General features: G+C 37.8%; 1 protein-coding gene and 1 pseudogene across 1 annotated transcript; one reads left to right on the forward strand and one right to left on the reverse strand.

Annotated features, from left to right (window-relative positions):
* Window positions 1-3,177: 3,177 nt before the first annotated feature.
* Window positions 3,178-4,996, reverse strand: LOC146003887 (ketohexokinase pseudogene; annotated as a pseudogene).
* Window positions 4,997-11,784: 6,788 nt separating this feature from the next.
* Window positions 11,785-25,363, forward strand: LOC146004030 (tubulin alpha chain-like). Its single transcript, XM_083142604.1, has 5 exons — window positions 11,785-11,982; window positions 14,005-14,224; window positions 19,612-19,913; window positions 23,066-23,593; window positions 24,806-25,363. Exons 1-5 carry the CDS (start codon window positions 11,980-11,982, stop codon window positions 25,100-25,102), a joined length of 1,350 nt encoding a protein of 449 aa, XP_082998730.1. The 5' UTR covers window positions 11,785-11,979; the 3' UTR covers window positions 25,103-25,363.
* Window positions 25,364-25,782: the final 419 nt, after the last annotated feature.

A 25,782-nucleotide genomic window follows, 5' to 3' on the forward strand; every position in this document is an offset into this window, starting at 1 on the left:
AGCGAATAGCGAGTATTAGTATTATCAACGTTGACCATCTTATAGGTTTCTTCTTTATTTATAATGCAGCTTTTGTGAAAGTTGGTTAACGATGCAGATGAAAATTAAATTTTTGTATTCAAAACAAATTCGAATAGCACAAAAAAAATCGTTAATCAACGGTTTCATGTACAAGGTACATTTTGGGAATTACTATCATCTTAGCACAAAAGGACGAATCAAATAGTAATGTAAAGTACCGTAGTACTGTATTTACGCATTTGTTCTTATTAAGAAAAAATAAGAAACTCCAGGCTGTATATACTTTCAGATAGTTAGTTACGTGCAACGTTATATGCTAGTGTAATGCAAGAACGTATATATTTCTTTACAAAAAACAGTAATATTCACCAGGAAAATATACATTGTATATACGTACAAGCTGTGTTCCTTTTTAGACGAGCAGATAGGGACAGTATTAGCACCTTGGGTAATACATGCTAAGAACACCAAACATGGCCTGCCTAACCTATCCACGTATGTATATAATAGCTTAAATAAAAAGAAAAAAGGTAAAGTGTTCCCCTGTGCATAGCACCACGCCATGAAGGCGTATAGGGGGTGTGGGGGTAACGCCCCACACTTAATAAACAAATTATAATTTGCCAAACATATTTACATGCTTATTTATGCTATTATATGCCTACGTGGATAGGTTAGGCAGGCCAGGTTTGGTGTTGTTAGCATGTATTTCCCAAGGTGCTAATGCTGCCCCTAGCCGCTCGTCTTTTTAGGCCAGTTATTTTGAAAAATCAAATACAAGATGATGTGTATTGCATATGAATGTTAAAAAAAAACAACAGAAAAAAACTTGAGTGCACGTTTTATGCATCTTCAGGCATGTAGATTCGTGCAAGGTTTATTACAATGGTGCATTTTCTTTGTATCCACGAAACGTAACACCATTCGGAAATTGTTCCTTGTATATACGTATCAACGCCGTAAAGATACTGCTGTACCTGTCTCTATTATTATTATTCTTTGCCAGTTTTAAAGTTAAAGTACAAAATCTCGCACAATGTAATGAAAAATATGTTACTTCGCATAAAACGTTTCCTCTAAGTAGTAAATACCGAAAAAAAACTTTTGCATTTACGTCTTATGCTCTCCCATGAATATTAGGGTAGGGTTGGTTAGGTTAGGTACAAAACCAGTAGGAAATTGTTCCTTGTACATGCATGTCAACATCGTAAGGATGCTTGTTAACAGTAAACTTTTTTTTGCCAATTTTGGAAGTTAACATACAAAATCACACATATACAATGTATAAGTTTCTTAAAAGATTGGTATTACGTCTTATGTACTACTAGGTATGTAGTTTCTTGCAAGGTTATTATTGTAAATGTGTGTGTTTGTAAAAAACACACCACCATTCGGAAATTGTTCCTTGTACGTACATATGTATGAACTGGACGGTAAGAGTAGCTACTGCTAAATATTATAAGTGCATTCTTTGCCAGTTGTTATTCGGAAACAACACATTACTTGTTTATTTGCAATGTTACATTCACACCAATGGCGACGGAAGTGACTCTAATATTACACGTGTTTTAATCTTAAAGATTAGAAATTACCAGGATTGCGAAAAAGCAACTGACGCATGGTGTACATTTCGTGTATTGCGTTTGGTTGAAAAAAATTGTTACAGCAAACACACATTCATTTATTTGGAACGGCATTTTAATACAATTTTGCAAGCATCAAACGCATTACTTTAACCTGGTTTTATTTTCTGTACCCGCATGCACTCAAATCCTACATACGAAATTACAGTGAAACTGCTAATGCTAATATCAATATACAACATTTTCGGAACACACACGAAAATGACCATCTAATATTCATTTCTACACATATATTTACAAACGTTGCTTTATTTATTGCCGTTCCTGGGATAATTAACAAATCCGCCCTTTTTTGCTGTTATTTGGTAATGCAAAACATGCAGCAAACTTTCGCAATTTGCAACAGCTGATCGAGACTTTGCCATTTTATCAACTATAAAAGTGTAAACACAGATTATACTAGGTGCTGCACGTATCTGTTGGCTGCACAGTGTACTGCTTTTCCATGTTTACCTGGCACTTAACGCGTTAGGCGGAGCCCCGACCGCCACTTACGTTACACGGGACTTTAAGTGCTAGGTAACGTTAGGCGGACATTGAACAACCGCAAAATGGTGTTAAGTGGGGGATAAGACGTTAAGCGGAGATGGTGCAACCGGCCCTAATAAACCTAAATGCTCTCGTGGTTAGGTTATGTTCTGGTAGCATTAAAATAATATCGCTAAATGCTTTCTAAAGAAAAAGGTTCTAAATTACCTGTACATTCATTCCCACTAATCATAAACTTGCATTTCTCTCGTCTTAATCTGTTCTTAAGATTTGTAACATCTTCTTAGCAGATGAATTATGTGGCAGGAGCAAATTTTACGCTTATTTTTGGTGCTGACACGTGCGTGGCAGCAGACTCGGCCAAAATAAAGTCAAGAAAACGTTGTTGACCTAAAACTTCTTTGTTGACACTACATTTCGAAAGAGTTACGTCGTCTTTACTTTGTTCTTTGGAAACAAAGAAACAAATGAAACAAAAAAGAGCCAGCGAAGATAGTATACGCTGCTCGTTAAAGCAGAACAACAACTCACGCTTCAATGACCAATGGTTCAGCATATTTTAGTTCATTTTACATGCAAGCGAAGACGCAGTGCTATTTCACAGCGCGCTACGAAGGCAGGTTTCAAACCTCGGCCTAGGCATGTATGTTCTTTGCGAGTGCAATCATCATAGTGTCACTCATTCTCATCGTCGCGATTACCCAAAAAATACAAGAAAAGCGACGCTGAATAACTAAAATCGGTAATTATGCAGTATCGGCCGAACACCTCTCACTCGTTTCTTTCGTTCATTTTAGCATTGATACTTACCTATTCTGCATATTTACCCTAAAATCAAATCACATTACTATTTATCGACAATATATCTCCGCATTCAATTTATTCACCAAAAAGAATATAAACCAATGTTTTGGCCCCTGTGAATAAAGAACATTCCGACCGATAACCTTAGTTTACCCATGATGATCAAATTCACCACAAATTTCTAGCATGTAACAAATGAATGCAATTACATAAAATGTGCACTGCCTTTAATCAAATTTCGTTTTTTGTTTACAATCGAATACATTTCATACAAAAATCGACAAATGCCATTTGCATATAGTTGCAAAAGTATAGCCACCATAGAGCGCACTAGTGTGAGCTGTGTGATAATCTCTACCCAGTGCCCAAAGAGAGTGGCCAAAGCTGTTTCTCTAGTGCAACAAATTGAACCTGCGTCCAGCGGAATAATCTGGCATTTGTATTTGCATATTTGTTAATTTACGTCTCTTTTCTGCCAATTTTAGCAAATTGCGACGAAGGAAATAAACTGGCAAAAAAAATTCATTTGTCCGAGATATTCGAGAGTGGGGCGTAGACTGTTCATGGACTCCTCTGCCTTCTAGCAGAAATTATTTGGCATAATATATTTCAATTTGCTTCAACAAAAGACGATCTATTTCCAGTATACGTCACTATAAGCTCTACTGTCTGAAATGTCTTGAAAATAGCTGTATTATTCTAGAAATGGTATAACCATAGAATCAATCCACTTGTAGTTTTCTGGATTTTCAGTGTTGGGAATTTTCGATCATTTCCTTACAACTATTTCCATCCCGAACGCCGGAATTTTAAAAATATCACGTCCCGACCAAAAATATTCCGTCTCCCACATCCCTAATAAATCAATATACGTGATTTTATTTACAATTTCGAATTTTTAAAATTGCTGCTGGTATATACATTATTTTTGTATTTTTATGTAAATGAGAAATTTCAAACCAACGTATTTGTCTTTCACCAGGGCACATTATGGCTCATCATTGAACGTACCCCTGAGGCATGATCACAAAACATAGCCCACATAAATATCCATTCTCTATATGTGACATTACTCTGCGAAGTTTTGTCCACGCCTACGAAACTCTTTACCAACATCATCATACCCTGCTAAACCCACTTTAATACCAGCAACTTTACACCCTAAAGTAATACTTTCATGCAAGGATTTGCCGTTCACAATACCATAAATCGTAGCCGCATTAAAAGTATCGCCCGCGCCAAGGGTATCGACTACTTTTAGTGGTGGAAAAGCAGGTGACATTACTACATCTCCATCACTACCTTTCTTCGCCATTGCTCCTTCTTCACCCCAAGGACAAATTAGGATTGTTTCTGGTTGGGTTAATTGCGAAATATAGTCTACTGTTTCACTCATACTGTTACATCCCCGAAATTTGGCAAAGTCTTTTGCAACGAAAACAACATCTGCTAGAGGAATGAGAGATTCTAATTGAGGTTCACATATTTCCAGCTCTAGTGCTATAATTGGTCTTTCACTTTGGGATGCACTGTGGTTTCTGACGTGCCGCATCATGGCTGAGACATTATGGACGTTGCGACCTTCAAATTGAATCCAGCAGTATTGTGACAAGTCTAGTTTTTCAAAAGCCTCAAAGGGTAATTCGGGCAACTTCTTGTTGTAATTCATAATGGTACGTGATCCAGTCGATTCGTTGATGATAATGCACGATAAAGGATTTCGACAATCGCCGTAGTGAACACAATTTTCTATTATGATGCCACGTTTGCACAAATCGTCAACAACGAACTGTGACTCGAGTCCTCTTCCAAAACATCCTAAATATTCACATGGTACTCCAAGCTGAACCAGCACAGTGCAGCTGTTGCCTGCATTTCCACCGCGTTGCCATCTCTGCTCCAGAACATCTCTGTCATCAGAGTCCTCTATGGGAAAATTTGAAACCACATTGACAATATCCAAACATGCCATTCCCACGCAAAGAACTCGTTTGCATCCACTTGCCATTTTTGAAGATCCGCGCACACAGAGTGTAAGAAGTTTCTAGAAGCTCGTAAACAACTGAAACGCTGAATTTACAAGCTGTGTTGAAAGATTTTAATCGTGAGGCAAATAAACCGTGTTTATCTTCTTGTAATATTTATGGTTTTGTATGATAACCTTCAAAGTAGCAAAGGTCGTAGCCTAGCTGTATAGTGATAATACGGCCACAAGGACGGTGCGTTCTGTTCCAGATTCTGTGAGAACACAAATTTTGGAAATGAACATTAACTACAGTAGTATCCATTTGCATGTATTTTGCCCTATACCCGCCTCGAGATTCTGCCTGTCGTCCAATGGTTTAATTAACAATTGCAGACGAGCACCCTCAGGAGAGCAAAGTACGATTTCGAATAAGTTAACTCTTCATATTTTTTGCATTATAAGTGTCTGAATTTTTATTGAAATTAACAGCTTTTATTCCAGAAGTGCAAAAACAATCACTTGAAGGGAAAAAGTGTGTACAAATCGAGATTTTTCACTGCATCGGGAAATGGAGAATATTTTCAGTTCCAATTTTGTCCCGACCAAATATTTTTCGCCCCGCACACACCTAGTTACGGCAGTCAACATGATTCTAATTTCTCCTTTGAAAATGTTCTCTCGTTATTTTATTTAGACATAGTAGTTAATTACTGTAAATCGTAGAAAACAATATTATTTGTAATAAAATATAGCGCATTCGAATTCCATGAACTTTTACCAGATATATCGAGGAGAATACAAGTGTCCTCTGCCCCCCTCCTTGCGGGTGCCTTTGCCATTGCTGGAGTTGTCCTGTGGGGGTTCAATTCAGAAACTGCACTAGCGTGGCTGACTCGCAGTTTCTCTTTCTCAGCATTACTTATTGTGCAGGGACGTCGGAACCGGGGCGGTCAGGGAGGCAACACGCCCCCCACTCACCAACGGGGGGTACAATATGGTCTTTTTGCCCACCCCCCAGTCGCGCCCTAAAAAAATGAGACTATATTTTTCTAACTTATTTTTGATTCTGAAGAAATTTTGAGAAAATATTTTTACACTCGCTAAATGAACCTGGACTCAAGTTTCTGCTAACAGCAAGAACAGAAAGTACGTGACAGACAGATCCCTAAGCAGATTACGAATGGCAGTTTGGTCTCTTCAAATAAAGGGGAACGTGAATTGTCTCCCCCCCTAGGAATTTGCTACTTCTGTTTCGAGTTCCACAGGTGCGCTTACTTGTAACAATACTCCGGGTAGGGGGCAGAGGTCGGTGCACTCAGATAACTGCATGCAGTTCCTAAATAGATACTACCTGACACATTTCTGCCAAACAGGTGCCATGGAGGAACCAAATGTCCTTTGACGAATTCCTGGCCTCCCCCTCTCTGCATGCCTCGTGCCCGCAACCTCTTTCGCGGGAGAATATGAAAGTTAAGTAAAAGCAGATGCGCGTTTCGCACGGTTTGTCTGGAACTTTTCTGTTGAAGTTTGGTGATGTGTTTGCCAGTTACATTCAGTTATCTATGGTGAATCGCCTCGGTCCGGTGCATCGAAACAGTGCGTCCGTCAACCACCACGTCCTATCATAATTATTAAATGTCAAATATTGATTACGAAAATGTGGTTGCAGGGGAAGAGTGGAAGAACCTTGATCATTTACATGAGAGGAAGCGATTCTAGTAAAACCGCCAAAATTAAAAATTTAACAACAAGGTGTTTGATTTCCGGGGAAGTACACACATGATTCCTTCATTCATGATTATCATCATCGTATCCTAGCCATTGCGCAACTTCAGTAACAAGTTCTACAGTAATCACCTCTGTGTGAACGTAAGACATTTAAAACGGAATGTAAAAATGTCATCGCACGATGCTCTGCAACATATCGCACCGGCTGAAATAAGGAGGGGGTGGGGTGCATTTCGGGCACTCGCCAGAGGTCCAGCGCTTCAGTGTCCTGCGCCAGATAAAAATAATTGTTTGCGCCTAGTTTATTGCGGGTTTATATGATCTTGGCTTGGTGGTCCCAATAAAGCAATTAATTTCATTGTTTCATAAATTCATGGGTGGTTTTGACATACTTAAAAGTATCCAAAAATATTTAAATCATATTGTAAGCAATAATAAAATAAAATCGTTTATTTCAATCAACTATAGTTTATATGCAATATTCGTTTAATTAGAGTGAAGCCAAGAAGTGGAAATTTTATTTTATCATGAAACAATATAAATGCACCACAGCATCAAAATTCAATGAAAAGTAAACAAAAAGGAATTAAGAAAGAGAATGCTATTGTATAACAGTTGGGCTGAAAAGTTCGTAGGCTGACTCATAGATGGCGTTACTAGAATTAAATCCATGTGATTTTTACTTAGTACTAACCTTCAAAAGATACGTGTATAAATTTCACAGCTGCCGGATAATTAGTTCGTGAGATATAGCATTGTGAGTGAAGCAGCTTTTGTTATTGTGAAAAAAATGGATAAAAAAAGAATTTCGTGTGTTAATAAAGCATTGCTTTTTGGCGAAAAAAAATACTGTTGAAGCCAAGGCTTGGCTTGATAAACATTATTCGGACTCTGCACCAGGAAAATCAACCGTTGAGAAGTGGTTTGCTAAATTTAAACGAGGCGAAATGAGCATCGAAGACCATGGACGCCCCAAAGAGGCTGTTACCGACGAAAACATCAAAAAAGTCCACAAAATAATTTTAAATGATCGTAAAGTGAAGTTGATCGAGATATCTGAGACTTTAAAAATATCAAAGGAACGTGTTGGACATATTGTGCATGAATATTTGAACATGCGAAAGCTGTGTGCAAAATGGGTGCCGCGCGTGCTCACAATCGATCAAAAGCAACAACGTTTTGATGATTCGGAGCAATGTTTAGCGATATTCAACCGTAATAAAATTGCTTCCCCATCCACCATATTCTCCATATCTGGCCCCCAGTGACTTTTTTCTGTTTGCAGACCTTAAAAGAATGCTCGCTGGAAAGAAATTTAGCACTGATGAAGAGGTAATCGCCGAAACTGAGGCCTATTTTGAGGCTAAAGAGAAATCGTACTATAAAAATGGCATCGAAAAATTGTATGACCGCTATAATCGTTGTATCGCCCTCGAAGGCAACTATATTGAATAATAAAATCGAATTTTGTCAAAAAAATATTTTTTACTATGTTAGCCTACGAACTTTTCAGCCCAACTGTTATGATTAACATTTGTCACATTCATAGGTATAACAATAGTTTGATATTGAACACACAGAGCTTTGTAATTAAATATAATGAACATCGAACCATGAAAAGAAACACCAATTTACAAGCTCACATAATTCTTGGTTTTAACCTCCATGTTCTGCTTATTGCTCTTGGTAGTAGCACGAGATTGTGATTTTATAGAACAACTGTACTTTAGACTAAGGAACAAAAATCTTTGATTTTTTCAGACTTCTGAAATATTTTGGTTGTATATTGTATGCCCACACCTAGGGCTGGCATTGGAAGGACTTAAGATTTGCTTTACCAGCCTTTCCAAGAACCATGTGGCTATTAGAAATTTTGAAAAAGGAACATAGTTTTTAAAGAGAATTAAGACTAGTATTTTCAATGGATTGTATCATCCTTTAACTGCTTATTTGGACTAATTTATTGACGGTTCCAAGAACAATTTAATATTACAAAAACTGGCTGTTTACTGTCGATAGCGTAGTGGTTAATGCAGCCGTCTTATCATTATAGGGACAGGGTTCAATTCCTATGGAGAAGGGACAATTTCACCGCTTCCAAATAACATGTAATGTTGATTACAATTGACAATATCCGTGACATTCTTGAAAATCCATGTCAGTTTCGAGAAGTTTTTTCTAACGTCACTTATTTATAAAATCAGATTAACCGCAACGGCGACTGAAAAGCAGTAACTCTCCAGAAAAGGAGCGAGGAGGTAGGCGACGAGCGAGACTATTTTGTGGGTGCAGATTCCAATTTTATATAGCCTATATTCCTAAATATCACATGCAAATTTCTCTTTTGCGAACGAAAGTTCATTAAACTACCAGGTTATTTACTACTGGAGTCTTCACTGTTGAAAAAACGGCAGTGAAACAGGAGAGAAATGTCCCTGTCTATTAATTATTATAGATGCAACATCAAAGTAAAATATAACTGAACAGTCTGGCATCTTTAATGAGCCGAAAGCCATCGGCAGCAATTTAGAACAATTGTAGCCATATGGAATCTTACAACCTGCCACTCATGGAAGCATATACAATACCTGCAAGGTAAAATGCTATCCACATGCCTGCCAGTTACATTATCCTCTCTTCTACATGGAATATCAATGCAAAATTTAAACCAGACAATTTTTTAAATTTTAGTTCTTGCGTTTATGATTCGCAAAAAAAATCATAACACTAATTCCACTTCACATTTCTTGATTTTAAGTAGCGTCGATAAGAAAGTTCCTTGAGTTCAAACAGTATAGCCCTCATGAATTACGAGCTTTGAAAATGTATTCTTTTCTATAAATGATTTGCACATTTAAAGTGGCCTGTATACATAGCAAAGTGCTTGTAAGGAACATGTTTTTAATGCCTGCAAACAAGAATTTGACTTCCCTTGCGCTTGCATCTGATATTTTGAAATCGGGGAGAGGAGGTTTCAGGTTCGGATCCTGGGCCATGCATGAGTGTGTTATTGTTGTTGTAGCGTTATCCACTTAATCTAATCATTATTCATTGTCAATATCGCGATTAACTCAAGAAATAAAAATGCGACAAAAATTGAATAAAAAGATAATTCGCCTGGATGTCGACCAGGCTAAATAAATAGGCTTTTGAGAGCTAGCTCCATTCTTATCATCAGTCCCGAAAACTTGATAACATCCCCACAACGATATCTCGAGATAATCAACATAATTCAGCAGCATAAAACTTCAAGACGTATTTACGTAATACTTTTCTTTGCACCGGATATTCCCTAAAATTTATTTCTTTATTTTAATACGATAATCGGGAGAAATGCTACAGTATAAATTGGAATATTACAGTACTTCTCACTGGCAGGTTCCTTCACCTGCTGTTGAACCAGGGACCATGTAATTACAAGGTAATATCTGTAGGTCGCCCAAAGGGAAATTCAAAGGTCACTTGACCGCCCTACAAGGAAAAATTACGGCTTACTTTTCCCAAGAAGAATCTGGCACCTGGTTCCACAGCCATTACAATCCTCTGTGGGGTTGTGTGTTGTTCTTACTTGTGCTCATGGGCGTCCGGAAGAAGGGGCGAGGCCCTCCCATGGAAAACGAAAGTCAACCAAAAATTACATATTTCACACATATAATTTAATTTCAGCCACAATAATGTGTATTAATTATTGCACGAGTCTTGGTAGGGAGTTCATCTCTGATCGCCTATGTATGAAAGTGTGTGTGTGTGTGTGTGTACACGCACACACACACACACACACACACACACATACATTATATATATATATATATATATATATATATAATATGTGTAGGAAAATGGATTGTGGAAATTGGTTGGATTTAAGAACTTGCCCCCCCCACTCCGAAATAAGTTCTGACGTCCCTGTTATTGTGTGCATAAATTTTAGCGAAAATTGCGAAAACGTAAAGATACATTGTTTATTGTTCATTCTCGAATACTCAGTGGTGTTCAGTGCTCACAGAGGATATAATGGGGCAGACTACACTATCAATTTCTTTGGGGGAATTTTTTCCTTACAAATAATATTATAAATTCAACATGCATATTATACTTTTCTAAAACATACCTTAGCACCATGTTGCAATATGTGCAATGAGGCGGGGGAGGGGAAATCATAATATATTTCCTTAGTAAGTGCGCCATGATGAAGAAATAGAAGAATTTAGCGTGGGACAGATAGAGTAAAGTGTTCATAAAACTAAAAAAAATAACTTTCAGTAATTGTATAGTAGTAGACACACGGCAGTAATTAAATACTTGTATTTGGGGATTATGGCATGACTGAAGGGCGTTATTGTCTTATGGGGGTCATCCCTGTTGAATTTCGTACATTCTGGGGGTTCACTGCTCTTGTCCGCTCCGCTCTTCAGTCATGGACATGGTTTGGCAACGCTGGGTAGATTTTCCCGCGCTAGCGAAATCTGAAAGTTCGCTTACCAATCAAAGTTGAGAAAAAAATAAGTCTTCTGCTAGTGTGTTGTGTATCAGTCTTCCTCGTGATATATTATACACTCTATTTACACGTTCGCGAGGTCTTTCTTTTGCAAACTTTAGTACTGTGATCGTGCACACATCTTGTCACCTGACATTTTATCTTTTTCTTTTTTTCGAAGCGATGCTTAAAATTCCATGGATATAATTGCTCCTTTCCGAAGAAAAAGGTGTTGCATTTTCTGCTTATGATCCTGACAAAATGAACTGTCAAACAAGCACACTTCGAGAAAAAAAAAAAATGTAACGTTTCGCGTGGAAGTGCAATTTTTGTTCATGGTACACAACGCTCTTGTGCATGTTGCTTTATGCCTTCTGCAATAATTGTATTACATTTTCAGAACTTTTGCAGTTTAAAATTGCCGTGAGAGAGGAGAACTCGGTCAAGATCTTAAAACTTTTGTGAAGTGCCATAAGTGATATTGAATTTGGACTTGATGTTCATCTCATCACGAATCAAAACTTGTCAAAATTGACCAAGAGATTGCTGAAGATCAAAATCGCGCAAATAGTCTCAACTTAATGTTTAGTTTTTCAGATGAAACTTCAGCATGTTTCATTATCGATGTCCAGTGAATCAGTGGTAACACGACCAACATACATTCTGTTTAATGTAAACACCAGACATGATTATTCTAGAAATTACGTTTCACTGTTGTTTCCCGTTACCAGGCAACCTACATCTCAATAGCCACGAACTAAATTTGCAGGTCATCTTTACATTCTTCTTACATTTTTAAAACCACAAATTTGTAGTTTATTATATCCATCTTGCGTAAAAAATATATCAAAATGGTAAGTTGGAATGCACATACCTGTAAATGTAAGGTCGAAAGTAAAACTTTGTTATTGTTTTATGAGGCATTCTTTACCTGCCATGAGGTATAGATTGAAAGTTGTAGGTATAAAAATTAAGATGTTGAGAGGGGTGAAAGGAGGGGAAAACTATAAAATTAATTTTTCAGCTCCAGGATTTTTAAAAGTGATGATTTTCTTTAAAATACTTCGAAGGTCAATTAAAATGTTTTCCTCGAAACAATACCAACACAAATATGTAATATTTCAGGCACTTTATATATTTTATAGCAATCTATTTTGAAAGGTTTACTTGTATTTACAGATCCATGATTATTGTGTTTTCAGCCAAAAATTTAGATACTTCCTCATTACAATGAAGTATTACATCGTTCGGAAAGTAAGTTCCATCATGCAATAAAATGAAAAATATAAATAGTAATATCATGACCTCTATAGGGGTGAGAATATATACATGGTACAACATTCACACATACTCGCCATAAGAATTCAATCACGCATCACAGTGAGATACCAAGTTCGTTATACCCCTATCATAGAACATTTCCGCCTGAATAGGGAACCATTGGGAAACTGCACGTTTCACTTCTTCGTCAGTACCATAATGTTTTCCAGCAAGGAATGCCTTAAGGTGGAGGAACAAATGAAAATCAGATGGGGCAAGATCAGGACTGTAAGGGGGTGTGGTAGTTTTTCCCAATGGAAGGTTGTCAGGAGTTCCTGAGTTGCATTTGCCACATGCGGACAATCATTGTCGTGGAGGAGAATGACACCCCGACTGAGCATGCCACGTTATTTGTTTTGGATTGCATGACGCAGGTTTTGAAGTGTCACACAATAGGTTTCGGCATTGATGTGCTGTCCATGCTCCATAAATTCCACAGGCAATACCCCATGGCTATCCCAAAACACAGTGCACATGATTTTTTTGTTCGTAAGCTTTGGTTTTGGTTGCGTTTTCTGCTGTGACGCAGAGGCCTCCACTCCATGATGCTGTTCTGTTCTGGGGTTTCATGCAAAACCCATGTCTCGTCTCCAGTCACAACTCTCCCCCCTCCTCATTATACCGTTTCAAAATCTCTAATGCACTCCCATTCTTTCCTTTTTGGCATTTTCGGAGAGCTGGTGAGGGATCCAATGGTTACACAATTTGCGAAATTTCAAATTCACTGTTACAATTTCATACAGCACAGTTCTGAAGATTTGTGTAAACTTTAATGACAGCTCAAACAAACTGAATCGTCTGTTCTCCCTAATCAGCTCTTCCACTAAACGAACCAAATTGGGATTCACAACAGACGGTTGACCACTTCGTTCTTCATCATGAACACTAACCCGTCCACCACAAAACTGTCTCACCCATCTTCTTAACATTGAAGCACTCATTATTCCTTCTCCGTACACCTCACAAATCTGACGGTGGATCTCCGCAGCTGGAACATTACGTGCATCCAGGAAATGGATCATGGACCGTACCTCACACGTGGAGGGAGTTTGGATTGTCCGAAACATAACAACAATGCAATACGCACTACTCTCCTGACCAACTTGCCTCAGACTGACGTCTGCACTTCATCAAAGTCGTGGCTACCCAAGGCGCATGCACATTCACACTGTCCCGCTTGCAGCGCCACGGTATTCATCAGTGGAACTTACTTTACGAACGAAGTAATACATGCATCGATACTTGAAATAATATATGAATGATGAGAAATCTGCAAAAGAACATATGTTCAATGGGAAGGAAAGTTGCAAGTTTTTTCCTTAAATTGGAACATGATCATTAACCACTGCAAAAGAACTTTATTTAACACCTTCCTGGAAAACTTACAAATAAATGTCAAATTCTGTAACAGGCCCGTTTAAAGGACTAATTCACTTGCATTACTGGCAAAAAGAATAAGCAAAAAAAAAACAATGTTTAGAGTCTCATGTTTCTGAATCGCCAGTTTCTGAATGTGCCATGGTATATCCTTACTTACATTGAAGTTTGTTTTGCAGCGTGAGTGTATATCTATCCATGTGGGCCAAGCTGGGATCCAAATTGGCAATTCCTGCTGGGAACTGTATTGCCTGGAACATGGAATCCAGCCAAACGGAATGGTTCCATCAGATAAAATATCAGGCCAAGACAATTGCTTCAACACATTCTTCTCAGAGACAAGTGCTGGGAAAATGATTCCCCGGGCCATGATGGTTGATCTTGAGCCAACTGTAATTGGTAAGTTCTATTCTTCACACCCATTTATCAGTACTAGCGGTTACTTCATCAATGCAACAATGGAGGATTCAATAATTTTTACTTGTAAGTGAAGCAAGGAATTATTTTTGTAATTGTGGCAACTTAATTGATTGCTCTAATTTGCACTGGGAATACAATTATCAGCTTCCCAATTACAAAAGTATAGTTTTGAGCATTTACAGAAAGGACTAGAAGCTCAGAAAAGAAATGCAGTATTAATTTATTGACCCACTTAGTGACTATCATACCCAACAGTTTATATACTGCTGGACAATGAAAACCGGACACTTTAATATTTGACATCTGAATTGCAATAAGAGCTCGCAGGTATATTACAGAATGTTCGGCAGATCATGTAGTACCATATGCACCATTCATAGGCTCGGACTTTGTTTATGCATTCGTACTTAATTCAGTTTCTGCAACATTTAGTTAGCCCTTGTACCAGAGCTTTTATCGACCCATTGCGTTATCACAAAAAATGCAAGTGTCTGGTTTTTTTTGTCCAGCAGTATATTTGTCACAGTTTGTTATTTCTGGTCACATGCTTTGAATGAGTAGTGAAGTCTCAATGCAAGCTCTGTGGCACCAAGGCCTGACAAGCATAGGGTGACCATACACACACATTCAAAAAAGAGGACAGAGCATGGTGAAAAAGGAGGACACCGAAGAAAATGGCAACACATTTTGAAATTACTCATAATTTAATCAAAATAAAAAAAACTACCAACACTTTACTCACAGATAATTCTGATGATTTTTTCAATAAATTCCTCCTACTTTTAAGCGACTAAAGCAATATCCTAATCTATTGTTTAACATGACAATCATAACTAAGAATATCTATAGTTTGAAGTACAGAATTTTACTCTTCTTTCCAATTCTTGGATATTAGAATGCAATATCCCCATATGTGAATGCAAATGTTACAAGTAAGCTTCACTTTAACTTATTTCCAAAAACCGAATTTAAATTTTAGGTAGTTTAGATTGTGTCAGGAAATATGATTGTAATGCCAGAACATTTTTGCAATCTTTCAACAGCAGGGGAAAGTGACAGTCACCTTACACTTTACCTTCCATCCTTTAAAAGCTGGATATTTTCTTGCACGATCATTGATGAATTTACATTTTTGCTTCATTATTTCATAAAAGTAAATATGACTTAATAATCAATCACTACGCGTTTCTGTATCGAGTATATTTGATTCTAAAATGAACTCGCCGACCTCTGTGGCGGAGTGGTTAGCACACCGTGCCACAACGCCAGAGGTCTCTGGTTCGAATCCCAGCCTGACCACGAATGTTCATTGTGTGTGTCCCTTCATCAAAATCATCATATCATCGCTCATCCTCATCTTTGCGATTAGCCAAAAGAGGCAGATAAGCGAATTAAAATAAACCATATCAATAAAACGAAAATGAACTGCTCAGATTACATGTGTTCAGAAGTCTCAGATTGCGAAGCAACGACTGAAAATAATACGTACTAATGACCAGGGTTGTTAAAGATCCAGGAACACATAAATTCTAATACCATGTTGCGTATTGTTTCATTGAAAAAAGGTATTTTAACCTTTAACCTGAAAAAGGTTCCTAGATCGTATTTAAATTGATCCGGGGAAAAAAGGTTTCTGGACCGAATTTAAATTCATCCTGAAAAAAGGTTCCTGGATCATATTTAAATTCATCTGCAAAAAAGGTTCCTGGACCGAATTGAAATACTTTATAGATAAAAAGGTTCTTTACGGTCCAGAACCCATTTACGCGTGCTGATTTTCCCTCCGGGACCGGAATTGAATTTATTTAAAATTCTTTTACCTTTAGCAACCCTGCTAATGACTAGGAGTGTGCGGGTCGGGGGTACGGGAGAGAATCGTGATTTCCGGACCAAGCCGGGAAATTTTCGGGATGGGAAATGTAAAAAATTTTCCGACGCTGTGGAAATCACAAATTTTTACGTCACTGTCTTTTATTTTATTATTATTATTATTTTTTTTTACAATTTCCGAGAAGTGTCAAGACACTTACAATGCAGAAAACATCAAGAATGAACCACTTTTAAAAATGACAATTTGAAAGTTCCTGACTGCTCGGGATCCTGAAAAGTCTGGAAATCATTCCCGAAGTTGGGATCGGGACCAGACCATTGCAAGTCTGAGGCCGAGTTGGAGTTCGGAGACTGAGGCCGGAATCCGACCTTCAACTCGAAGGCCGGGCCTCGCGAGGCCGAAATTCGGGACTGGAAATTCTTTTTACCGCTCTCGGTACCGGTTATTTTGGATCCCGCACAGCTCTACTAATGACGCAGTAGGGAGAGTGATCGTGTTCAACTCCCAGATGCTAGGTGAGCATTGCTCGAATACTTAACGTGTCCCAAGTGATATGATGATCGTTATGTGTGGAAGCATTCTTGATGTGGCACATGTGCTATAGTCGATGCCATACTTTATCCAAAAAAGGAGGACATTTACCGATTTCTAAAAAATCCGCCCGGACGCCGGACAGACACCTAAAAGGGAGGACATGTCCGGATAAAAGAGGACGTCTGGTCACCCTAGACAAGCAGCGCTTTTCATGCATCAGATGACATTGCCACTGTTTTATGCTTTTCAGTGCCAGCATCAGTTACTCTCCTCAATTGTCCTCACGATGTTGGGTCAGGCCTGAAATTTTTGAAACCACTTGTACAAATGGTGAGACCACTAAGTCGAATGGATAGTAAAAACTAAATCAGCAATTCAGGAGCTGGCTCAGTAAAAGTCCGAACAGAATAAACTTCAACTTTTGAAACAGACATTTTTCCACAAATTTCCAATCCTCCATCTCCATCCCTAAAAAAAAAAAATAAAAAAAAATGGGCCTTTCCGATGGGGCAGTGTTATTATCATTGCATTGGCTTGTAATCAAGGGTTTCTGGGTTAGATACCCATTGGAGGGATATGGTACAGTGGTTCGGATCTCACTTTGAATTGACGGTCCAATCCCGATTATCATATCTGTGCACAAAGTGGACTTAAAACAACAATTCGGATACGTGGTGGAGGCACAGTGGTTCAAATCCCACTTGAACTGTATGCCCAGTCCTGCTCGTGGATGTCCAAATGGGGGGCAAGGGTCCCCCTGGAAAATGAACGTTACCCAAAAATTATTTCCCACATATAATTTCATTTCAGTAATATGTGTCAGTTCTTGCAAGGTCGTTTGCAGGAACATGATAACTTCAAACAGAAGCAATGGTTTTTGAGGGAAACACACTATTATAGGGGTAAAATGCACCTCTTTTGCCCCCCCCCTCCTCCTTGGAAAGGAATACCTTGCTTGACTTTCCCTGGAAAAAATCTTTCAGACATTCATGGTCCTGGTTAACATATCTGATCATGAAGTGGACAACAAACAGAACAACTCCTAAATGTATATCAAGACGTAGTTTATTGTCAATTGGGTTCTAAATTTACCTTTACAAATATCACAGAAGGAAAATTCTAGATAAACTCAAGCCAGTGAACCACTGAAATATGACGGTACTTCAGATTCTTAGAAACACTTGATTACAAATGTTCATTTAAGCATTAAGCTATGAAGTTTGATTAATAGTTGAATTTCATTATTTAGTATCGTTTGTATGCAAGTTATGGTTAATTGCGACGATGATGATTAATTGATCAATTTGGTTTATTTTACTTTGCTATTCTGCCACTTTTGACTAATCACGAAGATGAGGACGAGTGATGAAGGGACACACACAAAGAACATCCATGTACAAGCCAGGATTCAAATCTGGGACCCTTGACATCGTTTTGCTAATCATTCTGTCCTGCACCGTGGCTGTGAGGGTCTTCGGGAAGCATACAGGATCGAGTCTCCTGGAGGAAGCATAACAACTTTTCCTAAGATTTCAGCCTGTGCATGGGACCGGTGACCACCCACCATTAGGAAATTAGGAAGCTACGAACGAGTAGTGTAACAGTCATGGGAAACCTACAACAACAACTGGGGGATTCATTGTGCTGACCACACATCAGCCTGTAACTCGTTGGATGAGGGAGCAATGCCGGCAGTTGGTATGTAGCACTGGCCCTCACGGGCTGTTACGCCATGGGTTATTATTATTTGCTAACCCCACTGCCACGGTGGTCGGCATTAAGTTATTAGAAAAGTGCCAGAACAATAGTATGGCCAGAAATTTCATTTGTTCAGCAGATCTTTTTGATGTTTCAATATCCTTATAACTAGGGAACGGAACTTTATGTGCTAAAAAACTCAGAAATATTTATTTTTTTATGTGTCAAAAATGTTGAAAATATGTGACAAAAATAAAAAACATTTGGTAACAAAAAACAAATATTACATGCATTTTAAACACCTGAAATCTGTTTCTAAATGCTTACCTCTTAGTGAGCTATTTTTTGGGAGAGTTGCAGTGGATCACCATACTTTTCTTTTCAAATTCTCCATTGTGAATCTGTGACGATTATATCTAAAAAGCAAGATGAGAAAGATCGCTCCACGTCACAAAAACAATTCTTGCATATTTGAAGTACGAAATGCCACTAACGCTGAAGTTTTCCAAAGCTTCCTCTTCCTCTACTTCACCTTCCTAAACACGTGCAATTTAGCACAAAGTTTGAAAACCTTGTTTTTCCCCAAAAATGTCTGTACATTTAAACATTAGCACTTGTGCGTTAGATCCAGTGAGTTCTTTCAGTTCGTTTCTACTATACGGACTTCACCCACGGAAGCTGCCGAAGTGTTCACGGACGATTCAAGCTTTCGTATGGAATTAGAAAGAAAGGACACGTTTGTTGTGATGTATGTCAATTCAACTTTTAAGGAGGGATCCTTCAACAGTTCTTGCAGAATGTCTACAGACTTCTATATGTGTCTTCTTTGTCGAGATCATTTACTACAGATACACATTTTTTTAAAGTTCTGGGCATAATATATGAAAGAGGTGCGGAGAATAAACATTTTTCCTTCGAGGATTTTGAGGTAGCTGAAGTCAACGAGTGATTATATGCATTTAAAATGAAAATTCGCAAAATATGTATTTACATACGAAAAACTGGAAAATATGTGTTTTTATGTAAAATAAAATTTGCTGAGTTGATCAGAATTTTGGCAAAAAAGAGGGTCTCTATCTTATCGCAGAAAAAAACATTTATTTACGTAAAGTTCCATTCCCTATTTATAACTTGAGGCAGTTGAGAGGACTTTGTAAAATTATTGGCACCAAAGTTCTGACCTTTTGTTCCAAGCTACAAACTCTTTAGTAGTCACATTTCAGTGTGGAATATTACTGTATAAATTAAATGACACCATGCTTTAAGTTTACTCCCCTGATTTATCTTATTGTTGCTTGGGTAGACGAGGTGAGAACTGGAACATACCGAGACTTGTTCCACCCTGAACAACTGATTACCGGGAAGGAAGATGCAGCCAACAACTATGCTCGAGGTCACTACACAATAGGCCGAGAGATCGTCGAAAGTGTAATGGACAGGATACGAAAGCTGACAGACCAATGCACAGGCCTGCAAGGGTTTTTTGTGTTCCACTCTTTCGGAGGTGGGACCGGTTCTGGCTTCACGTCTCTCCTAATGCAAAAACTCAATGAGGACTACGGAAAGAAAAGCAGGTTGGAACTTGCTGTTTACCCAGCACCACAGGTTAGTTATTTTAATTATTGTGTAGTGGTCTAGTAGTCAGTAGGGTGTCTGATTCTCAATCGGGTAACCTGGGTTCGATTCCGGGTGATCTAAGGTTGGAGTTTTTCCAGTCTCGTCCCTGCATAAAGCAGCTTGGGCATTCATCGACACTCAAATAAATGGGTACCTGGAGGCAACCCTTGGGGAGTCAAGGTGGTTGGAGCATGGTGCTGATCACACACACACACACACACACACACAAAGCTCAGATCGAGTGTGTGTGGGGATCTTTACCTTTTATCTTACGCAGTGCTTGGAGTAACGGTCACGTTTTTTAGCTGTAACTGAAACAAGAATTGCTATTTTCCCCAATGACAGTAACATTATCAACGGTTACTTTGCAACACTTAAATTGTTAACTTGAAAAAATTTGCAACATGGGGGAAAGTGCTAAATTTGGCAACTCTGTTTCCAACTATGTGTCTTATCTGGATCTGAAGGTGAAAGAATTTTCATGGAATCGCCTAACGTGAAGAAGCTAGGCTGTGTTGCGTCCTGAATTTAGAACATTCTCACTTTTTTGCAATTTGTCATTTCCGACTTCAGTGTTTTTGGTGGAACGTGGTAGTCGAACCATTCAAGTCATTGTTGAGGGAGTTTATCTTGTCAAGATTGGAATGAAAGAAGAAACAGGAACAATTTTTCAAATTTAAATCATTCAAGCAAAACTGACTCTTTGTTCCGTTATTTGTTGTTGTTGTAATAATATACATACGATGACTAGACCTCGGATTTTATGTTTTTAACCTATTTTTTCCTTTGCAGGTAAATTAGAAATAAAGTTACATCAGCATTTCATTAAAAAAAAAAACGCAACGACTGATGAAGTTTTATAGTACCTAAAAAAACTTATTTTGCTTGTTAGAACCTATTTTAGGTTTATACGCCTAAATCAAGCCTTTTTTAGGTTTTTATATATATATTTTTTTTAAGGTTTTACATTATTTTTACATCACACAGAGGTATTTGTTGTTTCGTAATGAAAAATTCAATGACTAACTTGTTTGAATCATACTCTCTGCCGATTTCCTTCATCTAAGTCCATAATGTTTTTTGAAACTCTAAACAAAACAAAATTTCTGGCACCACTGTTGCCTGCACAGTCCAAAGTGCAAACTTCTGATCCGCTTACTGTTGGTGCTTTCTAGCATTCAAATTTGCACCATTGACTAAACATCTATTTAAAGATCATTTTCAGCATATAAGATGATCCTCACAGATAAAAGGTGGGGTTTTGTCTGAGAATAATGTGAAAAATGTTATGTATTGTGCAGGAAATTATACATAATTCATTTATCATATTGATAAGTAACTTTTCCTAACAGTGCAAGTATTAGTATTACAATAATTAGTGGATCATTTTGAAAACGATGCATAGAAATGATAATTTGGTTAGAAAATTAATATTTTTGATCGTTACATATACCTATTAAAATTTCTCACGGTTCCTTTGAAATTTAGTTTTAAAAATAGTACGTAATTAGTACTTTTTTCAGGATCTTTAAACCATTTTAAGTTTTTTGGAACCTACTTGAGGTTTTTTTTAGTCTAATTTAATATTTTAGAACCTATTTTAGGATTTTTAGAACCTATTTAGGAACCCAAAAATCCGAGGTCTAACGATGACTTACAGTATGTACCACAAACATTAAAACACATGCAAGCTCTCATTTATTTATTTTGTTACAATTAATGATTGTTGATTGTGTGTAATTTGCTTGCAAGAAAATTTCCTGCAGAAAGTTACTGGAAAGGTTCGCTGGCAGTATCCCCATGGTATTTGTTGTGCAATATTACATATTACTTAAAAAAATATATGTAGGTCCAATGTAGATTACACAGCAGGAATATGCAAAGGTAATTGTAGACATACAATATAATTTATAACAGATATAATATATTTTAGATGTAGACTAAAATTATTATTTTTGTTATGATATGGATTTGAATTTGAATTTAAAATCTTGGGTGCATCAGCACTTAGGCTATTTTGCACCCATCACTTTATATGGGGCCCTTACCATAACTAAAATATCATAACTGTAATGTCGTGTCATAACTAAAATATAAAAATATTCTGACGGGTTAAAAGCTGAGGCTGTAAAGAGGCACTCAGCACACATAAGGACAAAACACAGAATTATACTGGCTATATGGCCAGTCGCCAGAGCCTCGTTAGTCTGCAAAAAGCAGTCCAGGCTGTACTATGTGGAAGGATAACCCCATACACCCCTGTTATGATACTGGTGAAGTGTTAAGCTTAGGCCGTTCGCCGGCTAAACTGCTTGGCTGCGAGAGGATGAATGTATGGGGGATGGAATAAGTTATGCTCATTGCCCTTTACCAATATTTAATAGAATTCGCACAAGCGAGGGAGGATGATCATGCATGAGCCAGCAAGATATCTAAACACTGAAAATGAGAAACCCAAAGTGTCACCACTGTACCTGTTTCATGGTTCCTTGGCTGAGTCACGACGTGGCACTGTGTCGGTCCATCGAAGGTGTCCTCAGTGGGTTCGCCCGAACCTTTCAGATGGACCAACTTAACACGGTCACTCGCAACATACTTCACGCTTCGCTTTCTCAATTAAGACTCCCTGGCAACTTCTCGTCACCCTGGGACTGCTGGCGTTTTTAATTACACAGCATTTTATTTCCGGCTTGTGACAAAAGTACCGATATCAATAACTGAAATTCTGCCCAATCTTACATCAAATTGCAAAGGGTTCGTTTACCTCCTTAAATAATATATGCAATACATATCATTGGTTTCACTTCAGAATTGCAAAATGTATTTAGATATTTGCTTTATACAACCAGAGTACGTAAATCAAACCTTCATATTCATAAAAATAATAACAAAATGGCAGAATTCTGCACCGCATTAAAGGTTTATAGAAATATCAGATCAATAACTTCAAGTCAATTTTACAGAAAACTGTTCCACCATCATTCCAACTATAGTTGTCACAAAACTTTATAAATACAGAGCTAGATGTTATGAAGGAATAGATCATATCACACTTTACAAAATGTGACAATTGGTTTCTTTACTAACAATGCACTATTTCGGATGCAAGTGTTTACAATTTACTGTTTTCTTTTTTTTAGGTATCCACTGCAGTTGTAGAGCCGTACAATTCAATCTTAACAACCCACACCACCTTGAACAATTCAGACTGTGCCTTTATGGTAGACAACGAGGCCATCTACGACATCTGTCGCCGAAAGCTGAGCATTGAGAGACCGACATACACCAACCTGAACAGGCTAATAAGTCAAGTCGTGTCTTCGATAACAGCATCTCTTCGTTTTGAAGGAGCACTGAATGTCGACCTCACGGAATTTCAAACAAATCTCGTTCCTTACCCGAGGATCCATTTCCCGTTGGCTACTTACGCACCTGTGGTGTCGGCGGACAAGGCCTTTCACGAACAGATGTCCGTGTCGGAAATAACCTCAGAATGCTTCGAAGCTTCAAACCAGATGGTGAAGTGCGACCCGCGAGGCGGAAAGTACATGGCATGCTGCTTGCTCTATCGAGGAGACATTGTGCCTAAGGACGTCAACGCAGCGATAGCAGCCATCAAAGCAAAGAATTGCATCCGGTTTGTGGACTGGTGCCCAACAGGCTTTAAGGTAACTATTCTGTGAATAGCTGAAGTTCTTATTGTACGTATTTTATATAAACAGGTATAATTCCAGATGCTAAGGGAAATGTACATTTTTTACATATATTTGTACTGATTTCATATTTTGCGGTATTGCTATACACACTACAGATATTGTTGATTAACATGGGAGTAATTTTTAGTGTAGTACTTTGCTTATTGTGTGATTTCAGTCTCTGCAATTGCATTCATATGACAAAATAACTTGGTTTCTTTCCATTGTTCTAATTTTCAAAGTTGAGTGTGTTAAAACTGCACATAAACATATTCTCTACATTATTTTTCTTGTGCGACTGACTTGGTATAGAACCTGGGACGAGTGCCTCTACCTTCCCCCAGGGCTGGCCCTCCTTATAATAAGGCGAAGAAGTACAGTTTCCTCTGAGTGAATATAAGTTTCTTGGTGCCAACATTCCCTACCATTGACGTGGTTCTTTAACAGGATGAGATTGCATTTCATTATGCATTATCTTATCCATTTACTTTAAAAAATGTAACAGATATGACATCAAGGAGCTTATTGTCACATAGAATCATAACCTTCTAAGCAGTTATATTCTGAATATAGGATTGAGTACCACATCCCATTCTCTGCATGTATTCAATATAGATTTAAATCATTAATATTTCATACCCACTGGGTTTAATAATTTACGTATGAAATGAAATACTTAAATCATAATTCCAGATACTTTCACATCAAGCACCATGTTACCAATTTTATAACAACAATCGCATTACTAAATTTCTGCAATTATACAATGTTTCTTAGAGTCTTCTTTAGAGACACATTAAATCTCATTTCAAGATTATGAACAATTTATTCATAACAGTGTCTTGCACCTACAAGGACTGAGGGTTCCTCGTGCTGACCACATGTCACCCTGTAACGTCTGCTGAGGCATGTGGGAGTGAAACCAGCAGTCGGTAGGCAGACCCTGGCCTTCACAGGGCAATATCACACAATATTATTATTATAACAGTATAAAATGAAGCTTACATCTTTAGGGAATTCTTTCTAAAGATGAGACCTCGAAATGTTGGACATAAACTCTAATCTACCTCCACCAAGATCATCCGTTTGAAAACAAAGAAATGCTTTGACGAAATTTTCGGAAATAATTCACAAGTTGATTCATTATTAAACCTGAAAATTCCATCCAATTGTATTTTCAAATAGGTTGGAATAAACTACCAGCCTCCCACCGTCGTGCCTGGTGGCGACTTGGCGAAAGTGCACAGAGCAGTTTCGATGCTCAGCAACACCACAGCCATAGAGGAAGCCTGGGGAAAACTCAACCACAAATTTGATCTGATGTACAACAAGCGTGCCTTCGTTCATTGGTACGTCGGGGAAGGAATGGAAGAAGGAGAATTTGCTGAAGCAAGGGACGACCTGGCTTCGCTGGAGAGAGATTATCAGGAAGTTGCTATGGAGACAGTAGGCGAATCAGCGGAACTGGAGGATGAGTATTAAAAGCATTTTCGACACCTAATTATTCTCTCAACAGAAAAAGGAAAATAGCAGTACGGGATGATTAGGAAAGTGGGTTTTACATGAAGTATTTTATATTTTTCTAAGAGGTTTATATGTACACACATTGTTCACTTTAATGTGTAGCATTTTTTATGCAGTCAAATGATACTTATTTCTCTGTTTTTGTATCTATTGACACTGATTATGACAATAAAATAAACAGTTGTAAATACAGAGAGAAAGAATAAATAACAACAAAACAAATAAGACTGTTTATGTGTACTTACTAAAACGTTTTGTTGTCTTTATTTAGAGCCGAACTACTATGAACCGATGCTCTTACGGATTCCGATAAAATAGTAACAATTAAAAATTGTTCAAAATATTAATTAATATTAATGGGTGAGTATTCCACTGCAAGTACCTATAAGCATCAATTTATCAGAGTTTTGCTTTAAAATATTGAAATATTACATCAGATTATAACATTACCTGCTATTCGTAATCGGGAAATGAGACGCGGTAGTAAATAGAGAAAAACTAGTACTTACTTTTTCCGCGAAACTGTTTTCTTTGTTCTGTTAATTTCAGTGGCCACTGCCACCATCCTTGTTTGATTTGGTGTTTTAACTCCACTTTATGCGCAGTAAGGCTAATCGGGACTGGACCTACAGTTTTAA

This window comes from Lepisma saccharinum, chromosome 21 (assembly GCF_977018435.1).
Source record: "Lepisma saccharinum chromosome 21, izLepSacc3.1, whole genome shotgun sequence".
NCBI lineage: Eukaryota > Metazoa > Arthropoda > Insecta > Zygentoma > Lepismatidae > Lepisma > Lepisma saccharinum.

Bases quoted from the DNA above. Each gene is read 5' to 3' on its own strand.
- LOC146004030 (XM_083142604.1), top strand. The intron at 19,914-23,065 runs GTTAGTTATTTT...TCTTTTTTTTAG, and splicing joins CTGTTTACCCAGCACCACAG to GTATCCACTGCAGTTGTAGA. The intron at 23,594-24,805 runs GTAACTATTCTG...ATTTTCAAATAG, and splicing joins GGTGCCCAACAGGCTTTAAG to GTTGGAATAAACTACCAGCC.